This window comes from Mizuhopecten yessoensis, unplaced genomic scaffold, assembly GCF_002113885.1.
Source record: "Mizuhopecten yessoensis strain PY_sf001 unplaced genomic scaffold, ASM211388v2 scaffold11169, whole genome shotgun sequence".
NCBI classification, from domain to species: domain Eukaryota; kingdom Metazoa; phylum Mollusca; class Bivalvia; order Pectinida; family Pectinidae; genus Mizuhopecten; species Mizuhopecten yessoensis.
The window spans coordinates 703,357-724,374 of NW_018408914.1; the positions used below are offsets into that span (position 1 = coordinate 703,357).

Consider the following 21,018-nt stretch of genomic DNA (forward strand, 5'->3'; position numbering starts at 1 on the left):
GGGGGTGATGTTGTGGGGTGGGGGTGGGGGTACTCTGGAGTAACTTTAAGAAGGAGTCCGGAAAGTAGGGGAAGGGGCATGGTTGTCGAAGAAATGATGGTTTGGATGACGAAAGGGGTACGATAACGGGAGGGAAAGGGTAGACGCTTGATGACGTTATATATGATATTTTAACACTTTACTGATATTTTGTGGGTGCAAAGGTCAGTTTAACGGTAAGGCTAGTGTGACGGGAGGGGTACATTGGTCATGTAGGAGTAGGGTGACGGCAGGGGTAAGATGACCATGTAGGGGAAGGGTGACGGCAGGGATAAGATGACCATGTAGGGGTAGGGTGACGGCAGGGATAAGTTATGGGTAGGGTGACGGCAGGGGTAAGTTATGGGTAGGGTGACGGTAGGGGTAAGTTTACCATGTAGGGGTAGGGTGACGGCAGGGATAAGTTTACCATGTAGGGGTAGGGCGACGGTAGGGATAAGTTTACCATGTAGGGGTAGGGTGACGGCAGGGATAAGTTGACCATGTAGGGGTAGGGCGACGGTATGGGTAAGTTGGTGAATGGATGAATGGATGAATGGAGTAAGAAACGAACTATTTAGAATGGGAGTAGGGTACATATGGCAATATGGAGATACCTATACATCCGATTATATTGTGAATATTATCAAAAGCAGAATGTGTGATATATTTACGAAAGAATGTAAAGAAAAAATAGATTCATCTTCTAAGTGTTCACTGTACAAGTTTTTTGGCGAAAATTTCTGTTTTACAACCATATTTAACAAAACCCATAGGAAATACAAATCTGAAAGAAATTACAAAAATTAGAATGTCATCTCACAAATTAAATATTGAAATTGGTAGGTATAACAATGTAGATAGGATTGAAAGAACATGTGCATACTGCAACAGTGGGGATATCGAAGATGAATTTCATTTCATATTAAAATGTGAATGTTTTTTAGATTTAAGAAAGCGTTTTATTAAGAAATATTACTATGAAAGACCTAGCATGTATACATTTATCCAACTTATGGTCATGGGTATACGTAGGAAATAGAGATGGGTTACGGTCAGGGTATACATAGGAGATAGGGGGAGGAGTTATGGTCAGGGTATAGTAGGAGATAGGGGAGGGGTTACGGTCAGGGTATACGTAGGAGGTAGGGGAGGGGTTACGGCAAAGGTATACGTAGGAGATAGGGGAGGGGGTACGGTAAGGGTATACAGAGGAGATAGGGGAGGGGTTACGGTAAGGGCATACGCAGGAGATAGGGGAGGGGTTACGGTAAGGGTATACATAGGAGGTAGGGGAGGGGTTACGGTAAGGGTATACATAGGAGATAGGGGAGGGGTTACGGTAAGGGTATACGTAGCAGATAGGGGGAGGAGTTATGGTCAGGGTATACGTAGGAGATAGGGGAGGGGTTACGGTAAGGGTATACGTAGGAGGTAGGGGAGGGGTTGCGGTAAGGGTATACGTAGGAGTTAGGGGAGGGGTTGCGGTAAGGGTATACGTAGGAGGTAGGGGAGGGGTTACGGCAAAGGTATACGTAGGAGATAGGGGAGGGGTTACGACAAAGGTATACGTAGGAGATAGGGGAGGGGTTTCGGTAATGGTATACGTAGGAGATAGGGGAGGGGTTACGGTAAGGGTATACGTAGGAGATAGGGGAGGGGTTACGGTAAGGGTATACGTAGGAGATAGAGAGGGGTTACGGTAATGGTATACGTAGGAGATAGGGGTAGGGTTTCGGTAATGGTATACATAGGAGATAGGGGAGGGGTTACGGCAAAGGTATACGTAGGAGATAGGGGAGGGGTTACGGTAATGGTATACGTAGGAGATAGGGGTAGGGTTTCGGTAATGGTATACATAGGAGATAGGGGAGGGGTTACGGCAAAGGTATACGTAGGAGATAGGGGAGGGGTTACGGTAAGGGTATACGTAGGAGATGGAGGAGGGGTTATGGTAAGGGTATACGTAGGAGATAGGAGGGAGGGGTTACGGTAAGAGTATACGTCGGATTGACGCTATGGATATGGGTTACTAGGATTTACAGTTTGAGATTATACCAAAATGTTTTGTCGCAATTATAACTTTTATAAGCTAACTGTTATTGTTAATAGATAATCTTATCTGTAGTTCAGCATAGCTAGGTGGAGGTGAAACTGACGGAGGCGTGGATTACATTAAGTTGTTTTCAATACAAAGTGTGAGAAACTATAACATTTTTCCAAATAAATGTAGAATTTCAATTCGTATTCTCTCCTCAAATATAGGTTTACTCTGCTCGATGCTTCATTGGCACACCAACATTGATAACAGACTATTTTACACTGTAATAGGCGTTATACTGTATTGAAACATGCACTAAATAAATAAAAACAACTTTTAAACTCTGCGCTAATTATATACAAGTTATCACAGATTATGTAAAGGAACATGTGAAAAATTGTTTTTCTAAACAAATCATCTCCATTAGGGCGCAATATTTACATTTTTTTCTCCCTTACAAGTATTTCAATCTTAACTTTTTTTTAGATTTACTCATGTCTTTTAGATTCTGGGGAAAGGTTCTGGGGAAAGACATTAAAGTTCAGATGCATACGTATATAAATATAAGTCAATTATTTTATAATGCCTGTATTAGCAATAAAGCAACAACCAATAGCTAGAGCAGTCCTGTAGAATTTATCCTCAGTCAGGGAAGATACATCCAACGCCTCCACAACATTACGTAAAATTATGTATTCGGGATTTTTACCCGGACCACGGAATTAGATGCTATCCAAGTCCGCGCCCGAACCATTTGCTTCTGACTCTACATAAATGAAGGCATCCGTATATAGATGTATAACTATTTGTATAATATTCTATTGTATCTGTCTGTATCCCCTATGTACAGTACACATATCTTATCTTATAAACGCATATCTCTGCTTCCTAACAGGTTTCGGTTACATAAAAAAAAATGATTATCAAATTGTGGAGACAAACCCTATTTGCTCTGGCGTGACGTAAGTACTGGTCTTCATTGATATATATTCAGGCAATCTATCGTTCTGATAGGTCTCAATGACATGCATTCCAGGCGGCGGCTTGTTTATTTCGTTACGCTCCGCTAGGCCTAAATCGCTGACCTCACAGGTCAAAGAACAGCGCCGTCTAGCGATCTAAATCCGAAAATACACATTTCGAAAGGAGTGAAATTCTGGAATTGTTCAGTGTTTATGGAGAGTTTACGGATCAGAATGAGAGATAAATTTATTTCTCGTATGCTGTACGATGAACAAAGATGATGTGAAGATTGTAGGATCCAAATTATCCCTGGTATTAGGCGTTAAGGAACACGTAGAATGTCTGTTTGGTGTGCGTGTGGTCGTTCCTCCAAATCACGATGACTTCCTGATCGGTAATGACGGCAATGATGTTTGTGGCGAGTTCGGTAGTGCGACAATTCATCTGTCGTCAGAGACATCATCGGAAAATGTTCAAAAGGCGAAAGTAAGTACAGATACCGCCAGTCGAGTAATAAATGAATATCGCCCAGCGTTTTTGCATACTGTAACCTTGTCGAAGGGACGTAATACACATGAGAAAGGGCGATACTAAAAAAGGAGACTAAATATCCGGATTCAATAAGTTTATTATTTTAATATATTAGGACTTTAAAGTGAAATGACGCTCATATTACATTAAATATCAATATAAAGCTGATATATATTAGTCCTAATTCAATCGATACACATTGTGTGACGTAACTGTTTTGAATGTTCAACCAGGAAGTTGACATTTTTCCAACGACTAACTTACACTGTGTTACTAACGTTAGATTTTGAACTGATAACAACAACCTCACGGCTGAAATTAACAATATCATCAAGTAATGCATACATATTTGTTAAAGTTTAGATATGTTTACCTTTCAATCTGTAGTTAATCGTGCTTGCTGGGCTCTCCGTTTTTAAAAAAAAAAAAAAATCCTATCTGAGCAACTATAAATATATTGTAACATTACACTGAACCAGTAAAACAGGTTAACATGTCTGTAACTTATCATAATGCTTTGGCAAAGGTTATGGAGCAATATTCAAAACTCGGTTATTTTTGTGGACTTTCACGGATCTTATATAAGACACTAAAACCTAGGGTTGATAGGGGACTCGGTCACACGGGTCTGCGTGTTATCTGGGGAACCATAACACTGACTTGAGGTTACCCGGGGGACCGTCACACGGCCCGAGCCTCCGAGGGTTTCCCGGATGACCCTCACACCCCCATGAGCCTTACCTGTTGGACCGTCGCGTAGATCTGGCGGTTTCCTAAAACAGGTGTTTATACGCATATCGTCGTATATTTTACATTTTTATCAAGCAACTGATTAAATGAATTAATAGAAGTTATTGTTTTTAAGAACCATTGTTGATGATACAATAAACAAGAAACTGTGTTAAATTGCTAGCTACAATTGCTGTACACAGGCTGACAGCCATGTCATCACGAACAAAAATACGTTTTGACCTACATGTACACCGTAATGTTGTTGTTTTTAAATTCCGACTTACGTCAGAATAATGAATAAGAAAATGATTGATAACACCATGACTACACTCATAGGCTAAGGACCTGTTATAACTAGATATACGTCTTTCTGATAGAGTTAATCTACTATCTAGTTAGTGTAGGTGTATTGAACCGTATGTTTGTGTGGGTGACGGGTTACGTATCTGCTGATTCATGGTTCAAACTTTATAGATATAATAATCATGTGATTTGTCAATATGAAACGGATAATTACTGCTTTGTAAAGGACAAGTATTTCGTACCCAGTCATAATAATAACCATGTGTACGAGAAACGCGTGGTGAGGGCCAAGCTACTTGACTTCCCCTATTTTAAGTGTTTGTAAAGTTACACTCACTGTGGATCAAACCGGTTCACAGAAGGGACACCCTACATGTACGTCCGTCGCATACTGAAAACGGTCTATAGTTTTAGAAACTTCGAGCTGATAACAGTTTGTTAGATTCCGTATTAATGCTTCGGATACTGGCGGCCTGTGATAGGTGAGTGTACATTTTAGGACATACTATGTGTTGTCTGTTATATCTTATATTACAAGTTAATAGCCATGTCGACAATTTTGCGTTAATTATATGTAGTTCCCCAATGACGGAGAACTCTCTGGTCTGCACTCCATCTGTCCGTGCGTGGTTTTGGCCGGAGCATCGGTCACAATCTTGTCTGTACATGAGTATACCACTTTAAGTGTCGCGTACTTATATGTGGTTGGTTGCCCTATTTGTCCCTTTATTGCACCGTTATGACCCTTTGTTGGTATTTGAGATAGAAGAAGTCCTGGAGGTTGGGGGCTGTAGATTGTATCATTTTGCCGATTGCTTTCTCCTTGTCGCGATTTTAAGACTGTAGGATATACATGAGAGAGTGTGTTAGAGTAGCCCGAGTTTGGTCTGGCCCTGACACCAGACTTTTGTACATTTTGTTAGATAGATGTCTAGTGTGAGAGGTCCTGATTGAAAAAAATATATTATTTTACTTAATCTTGTAATGCTTTCTAAATATATAGGTTTTGACGGTAACATAAAGATAAAAGCAGTGTAATGAGACACTGTTCATGACTTTTTAGACAAAAGTCAAGTATGATAGTCACATTTCCGAAGACGGAATCCCGAACAAAAATCGGTACATAGCAAAGTTAAATTTTGAAGGTTTCTGTATATTTCAAGAAAGATGGTTTACAAACTATTCCAAGTATTAAAATCTCGTTATGTATTTTTATTCAGTAAGAGAGTGACAGCTGTATATATACTGTTGACTATACAGGCAGTGTCTGTTGTGTAGAGTTTTTATCAGTCTCTCTACATTTTATCTGTACCCACCACCTGGTCCTGTCCCATATACTTACATATTTATGATACCAAGCTTTAAGGAATGCCGCAGTTTTTAGGTGCCCTTCCCTGCTATTTATCACGATAAGACCGTAATTGTTGACCGAGCGGGTTCCTCATTGATAAGTACAACTTGTCATTGACACTCATGCGAGATTAGCATGTTTTATAAATTATTTTATTTAATTGAGAAGAGTTGCATTATTTATAATTGAATTGTATTAAAAAGAAATGTGTAATTTGCGTTTCCCGGAAATACATTGCTTGATACGCATATATATGTATAGTGTTAAAATATTTCTAAATAAATATAACAGTTAAATAGATTTACAGTTATTATAATTTACGTGTACATATAAACACACAGTCACTGTTCTGTCCAAGGTTGACCAGTGCATACATCGTTATGACTTCATTGTTTACTAAGGACATCTTTGTAAGTGTAAATGTATGTTTCTACCTCCCCTCAAACCTAGGCTTTGTATGGGGCCCAATTATAGACCACGCTCTGGTCATACCTATATAAGGCCGTTAAAGACTACTAATAACGAGGCGGTATACCGTACGTATCAATCATTACAACGCTGTCATTGAGGCCAGGAGGTACTTGTCGTTTTACGAGTTTATGAGTTATACGTGTACAGGACATATGCGGCACATAGAATCAATGTATTTAGAAATTATTTCCTTTAATAGATTAACAGATTTATTTTTTTCTCTCAAAAAAGTCGCGTTCTTTGTTAGACGAATGTTTTGTTAGTAAGAACTTGGTAGGTAAATATGGCTGTGTTGTGTGTGACCAGGAAAAAATAGCCAGTCGTTTATCAGAATTTATAAACAGCACTTAATCAAATGAGATGGATGAGCCACACACACATGTTGAAGTTGTCACATTTTATATGAAATTCATTTAATCAAACATCATTTTATCAACGGTACTTACATTAATATAAATGATTAAATTATACGTTTACAACTCAGGAGATCACATTTTGGATACTGGAAAGTTCATTATATGCGAGTAATTAGGCGCGCAAACGCCATTTTGTATGCATAGACCTATATGTATGATAACAGTCGTGCTGCTGGAAGTATCGCCCGTTTCTGTGTTGATACCATTTCCATTAATCGTTATGAGTGTAAATCACTGATTTGCAGATAGTGTAATGTATACAAATAAAATCGGCGTGTCTGTTATCATCGGAGCTTTTTTTTTTCTTGACTTTTTTTAAATTTCATATTCGTCTTTTGTTCTTATATTTCAGAATTATATTGCATCTCTGACTGTTGAAGGGAGGGAGAGGGACACGTTTTCCACGAGTTTGACTGAGCCCCAAGTAACAATGTTGATAGAAAATCGGGACTCGATAGAGCAGTGTTCCCAGGCCGTACTGGATCTCGATAGGGACGCCAATATAATCTGTGTCTATGGAAAGGTGGACAGCGTTAGGTCTGCCGAGTTAATGATAAATATGACGTTAAATAAAAGTGCGGTTAATTCTCGCTTGAACATACGACAAAGAGGAGGTGTCGTCGAAAGTGACGATTTTTTAGCAAGTACTAAAGAAAACACGTTAAAGCCGAAACCGGAAATGAGGACTTTGGAAGATTGTACTGACGATGACGATGCAGTGTGTTGTAGTGAAAATGTGCAATCTCTTGCAAGTGAAGACGATTCGAGTTTGCAGATTGACAGTGAACCAGCGTGTCATTCCTTTGTTAATGTGGACTTTTCCGATAACTTCTTAAAACGAGGTTGTGATTTCGTTCCAACACGAGATTTAGACGATGTTAGTGATTTGACCATCGACACAGACATACTTAGAGATGAATTAAGCACACAATCAGACGCACGTCACATCGATAAACAGTTAACGCATCTCAATCTATCTAGTCCTCATGGCGAACTAAAGAGCTCTTCTGACGAAGAGGTTTGGGGACACAGTGGTGGCGAATATAGCGGGAAGGTGGAATTCGCCTTAAAGTTGGGTTATACAGAAAGTCAACTAACAACAGTAATGAATAAACTAGGTCATGAAGCAAGTCAAAACGAAATTTTATCAGAACTCATAAAATTGGGGAAAAGTGTGATTCCCAATGAGGAGGCTGAACTTGATTCATTAGAATGTGACTCTGGATTAAAAATTGCGGAAAGTCACATACGCGCTGCACCACTGTCTCCACATCCTGATCACATGGGACAAGAGTTGGACTTCGTCGACAAATTCAGACCGGTTGTTATTGACGGCAGCAATGTGGCAATGAGGTAGGTACCATTAATATCGATAGATGACAAATAAGTACCATAGAGTTCGACCATTACTACCCCTCGTGGTAGGTAACGTTATATGGGTAGTAATGAGGCAATGATGGACAAGAGGAAATGCTCGCTGGGTTAGGCTAAAATTAGGCTAAAGTTAGGCTAAAATTAGGACAGCTGGTAAGGATGACATGAGGTTGGTAAGAGTGGACATGTGGAAAGGACCGATGGCGAGGAAGGAAATGAGGTAAGGACCGTTGGTAAGGGTTACACAAGATGTAAGGACCGTTGGTAAGGGTGGACATGTGGAAAGGACTGTTGGTAAGGGTGGTCAAGAAGGAAGGATCGTTTGCAAGGATGGACAAGGTGTAAGGATCGTTGGTTAGGGTACACAAGATGTAAGGACCGTTGGTATTAGTGGACATGAGGTAAGGACAGTTGGTAAGGGTGGACATGTCAAAAGGACTGTTGGCAGGGGTGGACAAGGGGTAAGGATCGTTGGTAAATTACAACAATTATATATTTCGATGTATAAGGGTGGACATGTGGAAAGGACTGTTGGCAAGGGTGGACAAGGGGTAAGGATCGTTGGTAAGGGGAGACATGAGGCAAGGATCGTTGGTTAGGGTAAACAAGATGAAATGATTGTTAATAAGGGTAGAGATGAATTTACACCATACACAGACAAAATTAGAAGGTTTTACACATTTTCAAGTAACAATTCGTAACATGTTCAGGACCAAAAGTTGTTTTTAATCTGTCTTCTGTTTGTAACGAACAACCTATTTATAGTACTTGTAAAAACAACGTTTTCTATAAAAAATTTTTTACATCTTGTCGATTACTGTTCCAGAAACCTAATTTCATGAAAACAGTTTGTTATTAATTAATTATTTGAAACTGTAGGTATTAATCTAAACTTTATTTAAAGATAGGGATTAAGCCATGGGCACAGGTGTTGGTCTTAGTGAGGGCTGGACTGCAATAGGGGTACTTAATTTAGTGTAATGAATAGTAATAAAAAGTAATCTTGTCGGTCGTACATAGGTTTGGGGCGCTAGTGATTACTTGTTTGTAATATAGAATTATGTAGTAATGCCAGAATTCATGTTTATCCATGTTTACTCCACGGTAAGACAAATTTAATTTAAAGGCATGAGGAAAATATGATAATTTTTGTGAGTTATACGTGCCCTGTCGACTCCCAGTTGTCAGGTTTCGGTCTGACGGATTTGTCATCGTCAGGAAGAACCTTTCATCATCTACCATAATGGAAGATGTGGTGTTGTTCTGAGCATTGCCAGAACTGTCTACTATCTAATGATACCGGACTAGATACACTTTGTACCAGTACCCTTTCACCACCCAAACACATTAATTCACTTTAGATCTGCCTACTCTACTTACGTAACATATGATGACAGGGCATACGTTGCGATCCTAAAACCAATAGTTACACGTTCTAAAGTTTGTTCGGGTGAACTGGCCATTATCATGTGCGCATAACATGTAGATTAAATAAAAATATATCGGTACAAGTGGATCGATATCGGTAAAACCGGATAAATATTGGTACGAGTGGATAAATATTAGTACGAGTGGATAAATATTGGTACACGTTGATATATATAACGGTATAAGTAGATAAATGTCGGTACAAGTAGATCAATATTGGTTAAAAGTGGATATATATTGGTACGAGTGGAAACAAATCGGTACAAGTGAATAAATATTGGTTCGAGAGAATAAATATTGGTACGAGTGGATAAATATTAGTTTGAGTGGATAAATATTGGTACAAGTGGATAAATATTAGTACGAGTGGATATATATTGGTAGTACGAGTGGAAAGATATCGGTACAAGTGGACAAATATTAGTTTAAGTGGATAACTATCGGTACAAGTGGATATATATTGGTTAGATATCGGTACTAGTGGATATATTTTAGTTTAAGTGGATAAATATTGGTACAAGTGGATAAATATTGAAACGAGTGGATAAATATTGGTTCGAGTGGATATATATTGGTACAAGTGGATATATATTGGTAGTACGAGTGGAAAGATATCGGTACAAGTGAATAAATATTAGTTTAAGTGGATAACTATTGGTACAAGTGGATAAATATTAGTACGAGTGGATAAATATTGGTACAAGTGGATATATATTGGTTAGATATCGGTACTAGTGGATATATATTAGTTTAATAATATTGGTAGGAGTGGATAGATATGGGTTCAAGTGGATAATTATTGGTTTGAGTTGATATATATTGGTTCAATTGGAAAGATATCGGTACAAGTGGATAAATATTGATACGAGTGGATAAATATTGGTTCGAGTGGATAAATATTGGTACGAGTGGATATTTATTGGTACGAGTCGATATGTATATGGGTACAACAAGTATTTAGATAATGGAACGAGTGGGTTTATATTGGTACTAGTAGATAGCTGTTTGCAAATACAACATTCGTAAGCAGATATTGAGGCAGGTATGAATCCTGTTAGCCGGATTCCTCAACGAAATTTCTATAAGTTCTGGTTTGGAAACACCCCTTCAATTTCCCCCTGATAGGTAGATCGCATTTTATGTAGGTTGTATCCGAAACGCTATATACATGTATGTATCAACTTTCGTTATGTTATTTTACAAAACAAACAGTTTTGCCTTACAACCTACTTTTCCCCCTTTTTGTTGAGAGACCAAAGCGGAAACAAATTATTTATGAAATCTACCACATTTGTTTCAATTCAATATGTTAATAAATCAGTAATTTGATAGCAAACAGTTCACATTTTGCAATCTATTTTATGATATAATCCGCGTAGGTAGGACTTAATCATAGCGTTTTTAATACATTATATCCACCGCTAACCAGGTGATTACCAAACCAGATCACACAGTGACATCGAACTATTGTACACCGCCTACTTATTGACGTAATATACCTGTTGGATCAACGCCCACCCCTAAAGGGACTTATTCGATCAATTAAACCATTCTGCACTTTGTATGTAGGTTGTCCTATAATAGTACCACCACATTCGGCATGCCCCCTCGTCATTGGGGCGTTGTACTGAATCACATAACACTTGAGCCAAGTTTGTATATAAATACCATACGCGCAATCTAAAGTAAATATCGACGACATATTTGGGGCATATTGTACACGCCCACAGTGTCTGTTATGTGTATATTGTACTTGTTAAGACATGGGAAGTGGTAGGCGTTGATACCCTCCTCAAAACGTAACGTCAGAATACAGAGGGATAACAGGGTTCTTAAGGTCCTACAAAATTACCTACAAATCGTCAGACACTTGTCCGCCTTTTTGTAACGTTTCTGTTGTTTTGCACTTTGAGCATTTTCCACACATTAGAAATCTTTACATAATTCCAGTCCTTTACGAAAGTGCGTGGTACATGCATGCATAGTATATTCGGATGTTAATAGCAGAATATGACAAACTACATGGTCCTCATTTGACTAACGTGTGATGTTATACCAAATATTTTTTATTTATTCATACAATTATTTATTTATCTGTTAATTGTAGTCATGGAAACAAGGAGGTATTTTCCTGTCGGGGGATTGAGTTGGCGGTGAAGTGGTTCAGACAGAGGGGCCACACCGAGATCACAGTATTTGTGCCTCAATGGCGCAAGGAAACTTCTCGACCGGACTCCAAAATAAGAGGTTCGTATTGGTTGGCCTATACGGTCAAATTTCAAGGGCAAACAACACACGATAGGTTTTGTAGTGTCCGTACTGATAAGGATACCTACTCGTCCTTGGAATGTGACTCTGCTTCACTTGTTTTGGTTTTAATACAATTTATTTTCTCATGGATTTCTATACTTTTTGCTCAAAAGTACTGTTTGTACACTTATGGGATCCACCGAGATTATACTGTCTTAGTGTCATGTTCATGAACGGTATATGCCCACGACAATCACGATCACTTTGTAATGTCCATAGACAGTTTGTGTTCGTTATGTATATAATGGTATGCTCCACAGCATGTTTACGGGGTATAGGGAGTTTCTATGTTATTATTTCCACAGTAGTTTAGGCTAGTGTCCACCTTTTTGCCCCTATAGCAGCACCGATGAGTCGTAGCAGGACAAACAGCTGTATGTTGAAGCGTTATTCATTTTCGGCATACTGTATCTATTACTAAATGTACAGGTGCATTCACATGTTTGTCCTACGCTTATCTGTCTGTGATGTGTCACAATTTGAGACTATTCAACATTTACAAAACGTCAAAGTTTTTAAATACCACCAACGTTTACACCAACACCTTCATATGGGAACTAGTAATACTGTTCTCATAGAACATGCAACGACACATCTGCCAATAGAAGTTTGAAGACGGGAAAATATTGATAGAAATGAACGGAAATACCCTAATTACGGAAATACCCTAATTACGGAAATACCCTAATTTAAGCGAGTTACAAGAAAGTTGGTTTCAACACAGAAGTCTTGCTTGAGCATAAGAATGGTTTTAGCAACACGAGCGCAATACTTCTAACGATAGAAATAAGCCACATTGACGATACTTTTTGATTGATTGAAAGTTTTGAAATTTTCTTTCATGAGTAAACTCTGCAGATGCATTAAATGTAATTGAAAAAGTGTAGCATATATGATAAACAGCGAATTTCAAGTAGGCTTAGTTAACATTAGTTCGCCTTCCAATTGTGATGTATGTAGTGCTATTTTTCGATACCACTGAGTTGGTTTGTGGGAATAGAATTAATCCTAAACTGCCTGACACGATAATTTACACATGCAGTACTTTTGTCAAACTGGGACTGACACAGTGGTTTCATTAATTAAAAATCACGTGCTAATATCCTAACGTGACTGACACAGTGGCTACAGTGACCATTTGACCTCACCCTGCATATAAACGATTACTGTCTGACGTACAGACCGATGTTTCTGGGCGTCACCCATTTACATGCTACGTGTGCCCAGCGACAATGCTCAATAGTAATCACGCAGCTCTCCATTTCAAACCAAGGCTAGAATACATGATGCCTCCTCAGGGATATGAGTATGTGGTATTATTAGACGTTTTTTTAAGGGGAGGGGGGAAGATCAACCCTCAACCCTACCCCACCCTCGTGATATTTATATATAATTAATTTAATTTTGCCTATCTCCCCCATAATAAGTTTTTTGGTATATATCGTATATACCTAAAAAGAAATACAACTGATGACGGAACTACTTTTTACACTTCAGAATGCAAAATTACAACGCAGCTTTTTTTAGCCCAATTGTTTAGCTTCGCGGATTTATGGAAAGTGCACACATTTTTTTTTCGGTATATACCGTATATAACAAAACAAAATCTTGGTCATTCCTTAAATAATCAACTTTTTGTCCAAGGATTGTATATGCTTCCTTCTAGTGTATATTATCAATTGTTCTTTTCACCGAGTGTTTATACCTATACATCAGGACAGGTCCAAACCCACACACATTGTAATTTATTCTCAAATTCGTGGGTGTTTCCAGACCAACCATCTGCTGATTACATGACTATTAATTTGCGACAATCACCTTGGTAGCAACCGCGCTATTGTGACAGAATAGGTCATTAAGTGTACTACTTCTCTTCTAATAGCACATAAACTAGGGCAAAATCGTCGTATTTTACATGTAAACGAGGAATTAAAACAGCTATTTAGAAAGAAGTACATTTCTGTGCATGTTTTGTATAGTTCGGAATTAACAGAAATTGTCAATGCTGATTGTATGTGGTTTTGAAGTGGTTGGTAAATGAGTGAATGACTTTATACTTGTGTAATGTGTGTATCTCGTTATTGTTCTTATCTTTAAAAGTATACTGTTAATACATTTACGTGAATGTGGTAAGACCAATTTGACAGTTGCCGAGTACAAATCAATATACTGTTTATTTACACTACAATTGTATGTATGCTGAAAGTTACGAAATGTCATTGATTTGGATGAGTATATGACGGATTCGATATTATAACTAAATGAAGCAACATTCTGTGAATAAAAGACAAAAATCCTTTCAATGAAATTTCATTTTCTACAGAACAAGATATCCTCATGCATCTGGAGAAAGAAAAGGTGTTAGTGTTTACGCCGGCCAGACGAATTGGCGGGAAACGCGTCGTCTGCTATGATGACCGTTATGTTCTCAAACTGGCTGCAGAAACAGGAGGCATCGTGGTTTCAAATGACAACTACAGGGATCTTCTCAACGAGAATCCAGAGTACAAAAAGGTCGTAGAGGAGCGACTTCTCATGTACTCGTTCGTAAATGACAGGTACTGAATTCACACACGAATCGAAATTATTGGTGACTGAAACTTGGCGATTTTTTCTGTGCCCATCTGCTAAGGTGTATTATCAATCAGTGTTTGAAGTTAAATGAAGTTTATAACGTTTACAATTATGAACTTGAACAGCAATACAGTATTATCATTTTACCATAATGCTTGTGCAGGTACATGTAATTCAATAGCGATTGTTGGAAAACTCTTCAATTTTGTTGTTTTCTCAAACCAGAAATAAAAATAGAAAATGTATTGCAAGGGTTCAGCAAATGCGGCAGATATATTCGTGAGAATTTGATAAGCTAATGTCTCACGGACTGTGATTGTCTCTAAATAATTATGTGTCCCTATATTTTATGGTGAGTTCGTGTACAATAAAAGTTATGGACCCTGCTATCGTTGACAACGGAACAAACTCATCTGGTTTTGTAACCACATTCGGTTACCCTTTGTTTTTCAACGTCCTTTGAGAATATGTTCAATGACGAATGTGTCGTATTTTCAAACAATTATAGCGCAAACTACTGGTGTTTTATCTCATCAGAACATAGTATTAAAGTGTAGTAATATCCAAATTTTTGAACAAAATCATGGCGTTTTATCTCGTCAGAACCTATAACCAAAATGTAGTAATATAAAATGCAAAGATTAACCTCCATTATCGTAACCAAATGAGCATTGAATTAACAATTTATTTCGTAACAGTGCAACACTTGATCAAAGGTTTTGAAATATGATGAAGCATTCATGTATTCGGTTTTTTACACAAGCTACTTCCAAAGTGTCCTCCCTACCTTTTTACGTTACTTAATAATTAATTGTCCGTTTTAAAAGGACTGCTGTTAGACTGTTATAATCTACATGGTCGTAACACCTTCATTCCATTTTAGATTCATGCCTCCTGATGATCCGCTCGGGAGACACGGGCCTAGTCTCGACAACTTCTTGAGTCGCGAACCAACTGTCCCGGAGTCTTTGCCCCCGGTCTGTCCGTACGGCAGCAAGAAGTGTACCTACGGCAACAAGTGCAAATTTTACCACCCAGAACGAGGAAACCTTCCTCAGAAGTCCGTCACAGAAAGGCTTGCCGAACAGACCAAACAGAAGATACAGGACTTGAAGGAGAGGGGGAGCAAAAACCTGGAAGGTACGAACTTTTCTTCGCCACTATTGGTAATGAATGATCAACAACCAAAAGCTTTGTGATTAGAACGTAAGAGGAAAGTTTATCACAGAAATATACTAGTAATCAATTCCTTGCAGATGAAAACCACTTGTTAAAACAATAGAAAAATATGTGTGACGTTTCAACATTTCAGAATGCTTTATTTAGGAAATGGGTTATTTCTTAATAATCGACTTGTCAATAACGTTCAGTCTTGTATAACTTTTTTCAGGCGATAAGAAGAAAGTGCCTGTCCGAAAGCAGCAATTAAAGCCGAAAAAGTCGCTGCAGCGAACACTCTCTTTAGTTCCTGTGGAACCCGTAACCACTATGCCTCCTCCTGACTTTAGTGACCTAGCTGCAGATAATCCACCAGCACCTAAGTCAGAGGAGACAAGTAACATATCAGAAAAGACTGATAAATGGAAGTCGTACGATGACAAACTCACAGGATACAGGAAGAAAATGGAACAGGCAGAGCAAGAAGAAAGGCAACGCCAGGAGGAAGGCATCCCTTCGGATGTAGAGTCTTCTCTAAAGATGCCACCAACAAGTGAAACATTACATATGCCACTGTCGACAAGCGACCAGATTAGTTCTCGGTCGTCCTCACCCTTACAAAGAAGTAGCCCAACACAACCCATAAAACCACAGGAACAGTTTCTAAGTGGGCATCTTCTATTGGCAAAGAAACTTTCTGATGAGGCCGCCGACAAAAAATTGCGACAGAAGGTTCCGGAGGAGCGCGATCACACGAGGACACCTCCCATGGATCTACAACAGTCGCGTGCGGCTCTTCATAGGTGTAATTCTCCCTTGGCTCAGTACAGTCAGCCACAAATGCAAAACCAAACTTTGTCACACCAGATGGTGTCCCCTGAGCAGCAACAGCAACCACAACCACGTCATCAAAAATTGAGCCGACAGCAGTCTCTCCAGGAACCCAGCTATCCACGAGCGCATCGCCCGCTACACCAACAGTTGTCATACGACCCACGATATTCTAGTCAACAACCGTACCAGAGACGACCACAACCCATTCAGGGGAGACAACAAGGGTTCTACGATTTACGTAGCTCGGACAGTTTTGGTGGTGTCATAGACTCTGGAATGCTGCACCCTATGCAGAATATCCAACAGGACACAAGGGCATGTAATGAGCCTTTCTTTTCTAGTAGTAGTGGGAAACATTTAAATGTTGAGCATGCTACACTTGCTAGGATGCAAAGTGCACCCGAAGTCCCTCAGCTTCGAAGCGCAGCTGTAGCTCCACCGATCGGGAGAATGGTTCGTCAAAACAGTAGTTCGGACACTCAATTACATATCATAGGTGGGGAAATGGAACAGACTGACTATAACTTTTCTGAACTCCAAGGAACAAGATCAGACTATCAGCATGGAGACGGGTTCTCTTCGAGTTACGTGGCGCGTGGTTCTGGATATGAAGTTCATCATCAGCCAGTTGCACATCAATTTAACCGGGGGCTGCCCCAAGGTGCTCCGACGTATCAACATAGTCAAGGATACGTACCGCCAAACAAACATCAAGCTGGGAACACCACGTGGTCTTTCAGCGACCAGGGATTTGCTCCTGGACAAATAAAACAACCTGCACATTTTCCTGGGTTTCTGCGGCACGCACCAGTTCAGCATTCACGTTCGTATCAAACGACGCAGTCTCGGCCTTCCCAAGCGAAGGAGCCGTATGCAGAGCGAGATCCTAATTTCCACACAGGAATCCTTACAAAACGGGAAGATGACATCTGGGGGCCATCTGTCGCTTCCTCCTCTTCGTCGTCTTCAGTGTTCAGTTCTCCAAACTATTCTCAAGGAGACAGCCGATATGGTGACATTCCAAGAAGTCAATCAGGGATGGTTTCTCAAGTTTCTGATCAAAACCGGGGACACATGGGCCAATCGAACTTGTCCTCAAAAAGTCAGACCACTTGCCACAGTCGGTCGGCGGCAGAGACATCTAGCGCGTCCTCGCCTATGTTTTCCGAGGATGCCCCAATACACAGGAACGACTCCCGTCATAGTCTGTATTTCCACCTTTGTGGATTGTTCCCGGAACAGAAAGTCAGGGCTGTCATGAACCAACACCCTGAGTTGACTGATCCCCAAGAACTATGTGCGTATATCATTGGGGCTAAATGAAAGTTGTTACGATGTGTAAACAGTGCTTAAATCAGTGGGACTTTAAGCGAGAGAGAGGCCCAACCCCCTGGAATTTTGCTGTCAGCAATTAAGAGTGTAGCCTGGCCATTCGCTGAAAATGGTAGTCAGATCACAGAACTGTTTTTCTTTCATAACATAATATGCTGGACATCACGGGNGTCAGTTAAGTGAATTTAAAGGTCTCAGTTAAGATTAGTTCATTGGAGATGGAATATCGAAAAAGAAAAAAGATATAATAGCGATATTTTCTAAAAAGTACATGTTTATCATACATATATTTATATATTTCGATGTATTAATATTGGGAATTATCTGTAATCACAACTCATTGTCAGCGTAGCATAATGAATGGTAAACACTTGTTAGCACTATAACAAAAAACCAGACGGAAACAGTGAAAACGTATGACGTTTGAGACCCGTTCATTATAGCCAGAGTTTGTGCAGTGCCCGATAAGAGGGTAATATGGCATTCGATTCGCCTCCTTTTATCGCCAAATTATTTTGTATAATATCTCTAGGACATTTTCAATTTTTATCCTTTATCAACTAGACTTTTGGAAACCCTTAGTGTTAGTATTGTATACATGGTCCTTTGGGTTGACACCTATTGCCACAGTCCAATTGATGTACGTCTGTGTACAGAGTCGGGGGGCGTCTTATGGTAAGAAAACTTGAAAGGATGTACATTGTAATACTTCATTGGGAAGGTTTACAGATATCCTCTCTGATCAGTTGAGTTTAAACGTGGTTTTTTGGGGGGATTGAACAGGGTAACATGAAATAATCTTAGCCTTTTCACATCATTCATTTAAAATCGCATAACGATGAAAACAAGATATCACATATTTAGAGCCACAAATACATTTATTGTTGTATTTGATGATATTGTATATGCATATCTGTTAACTTTGAAGTCCACCGAAAGATGTGTTAAATTTTACTCATTATCGAAGGCAGTAAAAATCTGAAACAGGGTACGCCTTCCTTGGCAAAAAGCTGACAAAGAATTTGATGTCTATAGAATTATTATCAATAGTCTGGCAACAGTATACAATTGTTTCATGGCTATTTGGGGAACAGTCAAAACTATCATCCCGAGGTAAGGGGAAGCCCTAGGGAACTGTTTGCCCGAGGCCGCTAGAACTTCTGTAACGTCAGTGGGTAGAGTTTAGGGTTATCGTCTACAATAAGGCAAAACGCAAAATGTAAGACTCCAATGGGTAGAATTTAGAGACAGACACTAAAGCAAGACTTCAGTGGGTAGTCTTTTGACAAGAGAGAGGCACTAACGTAAGACTTCTATGTTAGAGTTTAGGGACAATTAATCTGTTAACAAGAGAGGCACTAACGTAAGACTTCTATGTTAGAGTTTAGGGACNTTGTTATAGTTTAGGGACATCGTCTACAATTAATCTGTTGACAAGAGAGGCACTAACGTAAGACTTCTATGTTTGAGTTAAGGGACATCGTCTACAATTAATCTGTTAACAAGAGAGGCACTAACGTATTTAGGGAAATCAATGATAAGAGAGACGGGAACTTGTGTAAGACTAGTTGACAGCATTAAAAGGGTCTGTCTAGAATCATTGACGAGACATTTCTCGGGCTCAAAGTTCTGCTTGGAAAACAGTAGACATGGTGGGACATTTGTGTGTATACATTCAGTATCGGAGGTTGTTGCATTTCATTTTTGTTAATTTTGACATAATGACGTATTTTTAAGACCATAATTAAAAACCTATATCAATTTTAGTCCTTTTTTTCGTTTTCTAGTATGGCAAATATTGCATGCATTTCCTTATATATTTGTCCAACATTTCTTATATTAAGAATTCTTTTTTTTTTATTTCTAATGCATTGCTGGCATGAAACTAAGATTTCGTTTTCCATTCAGTAGTGTGAAATGTGTTTTTTAAATCTTATTCAACCCCGACAAACTATTATTTTAAAAATGAATAGGTCTTTGGAACCTAGTGTGATACTGGACTATGTGGACAAATGAAGGATGATATTTGATTAAGCGATAACGAACAGTGTTGTTACGTGAGGTTAAAATAGTAGTGATAATGTGCATTTGAGTTAGTGTTAGGAGATTGGTTATGATGGAAGGTTGTGCCAATAGATGGAGTGAAAGGAATGCGGGAAAATAATATAGATATTAAGATAAACTTGAGGGGAGGAAAAAAACAAAACCTTGTTTGTGTGTTACCTCCAGACCTAATCAAGAGATAAGTAGTGATGTTTTCCATCATGTGGTTGTATAAAATTACTTCAGCAGTAAGTTGGAGTGATGTATTGACTAATGTAGTGCCCCATGGGACGGGCATTCTTCTGACTCTCTTCAACGTTTGAACGCTTTGACGTTTAAATTAAGGCATGTAAAACGCTGAAGGGAATCGGAAGAATTGTAATAAGGTTTTTAATTGAACGTCATCAAAGGGTTTTGATACGTCATCAAATGTTTGATACAAATACAGTGTGTCATGTCAAGTCACCAGTTAGGTGAACAGTAATCGGTACCTCTTTTTGAGGCATATTTTTATGAGTGTCATACAGTTATTGTTTTAGGTGTATCGTAAGAATAACCATTAATTCACATGTTGTAAGTACGCCGTCTGTCACATACTGTTCAAATGGAGTTTTTGTAAAGTGGAAAGTGTTGTCTGATTTCGTACTTAAATATAAATTCGCAAGTAAAACCATCAATCAGTCATTTTTAACAGAAAACATTTCCACTCTATGAATCTATCCGTTAAGACAACAGTATACCCATTTTCCTATAATTTAACGCCCGTGACTGTTGTCTCGTGGACGCAGTTCGGGACGTATCCATAGTATTGTTCTACTGTTGTCTCGTGGACGCAATTCGGGACATATCCATAGTATTGTTCTACTGTTGTACTCCAATATTCTGCTTACAGCGAAATATTAAAGGGTTGACAATTATGCGATTGTGTGGCGTTGTTCTTAATGATACCTTAGCAACGTATTTACTCGAAGACCCAATGATAGATGTGTACGACTCGGTAACATGGAAGTCGGGTGTACAATATCTGAAGTACACATACTACACGGTCAATACAAAATGTCAGAACACGAAATCTTAAGTCAAACGAAAAAGAAAAAAAGATAACATCAGTTTGGAGTAACTAGAAAAAGCCATCATGT

General features: G+C 38.9%; 1 protein-coding gene and 1 long non-coding RNA gene across 4 annotated transcripts in view; one reads left to right on the top strand and one right to left on the bottom strand.

Moving 5' to 3' along the window:
• The window catches only part of LOC110467273, a 10,499-nt gene extending 7,415 nt beyond the window's left edge, over positions 1-3,084 (bottom strand). The window contains exon 1 of the long non-coding RNA XR_002464836.1: positions 3,002-3,084. This is a non-coding gene — a long non-coding RNA (uncharacterized LOC110467273). The remainder of the gene's footprint in view (positions 1-3,001) is intronic.
• LOC110467272 overlaps positions 1-17,999 on the top strand; it is an 18,806-nt gene extending 807 nt beyond the window's left edge. Inside the window, exons 1-6 of one of the 3 annotated variants that reach the window (XM_021524329.1) lie at positions 3,159-3,508; positions 7,179-8,179; positions 11,736-11,875; positions 14,262-14,496; positions 15,396-15,652; positions 15,903-17,999. In XM_021524329.1, coding sequence (XP_021380004.1) covers positions 3,290-3,508; positions 7,179-8,179; positions 11,736-11,875; positions 14,262-14,496; positions 15,396-15,652; positions 15,903-17,827 — 3,777 coding nt within the window. In that variant the 5' untranslated portion in view covers positions 3,159-3,289 and the 3' untranslated portion in view covers positions 17,828-17,999. Of the gene's footprint in view, positions 1-3,158; positions 3,509-4,849; positions 5,071-7,178; positions 8,180-11,735; positions 11,876-14,261; positions 14,497-15,395; positions 15,653-15,902 lie in introns of those variants that run through there. The other 2 variants (XM_021524331.1, XM_021524330.1) reach the window with 2 other exon arrangements.
• The last annotated feature ends 3,019 nt before the right edge of the window (positions 18,000-21,018 follow it).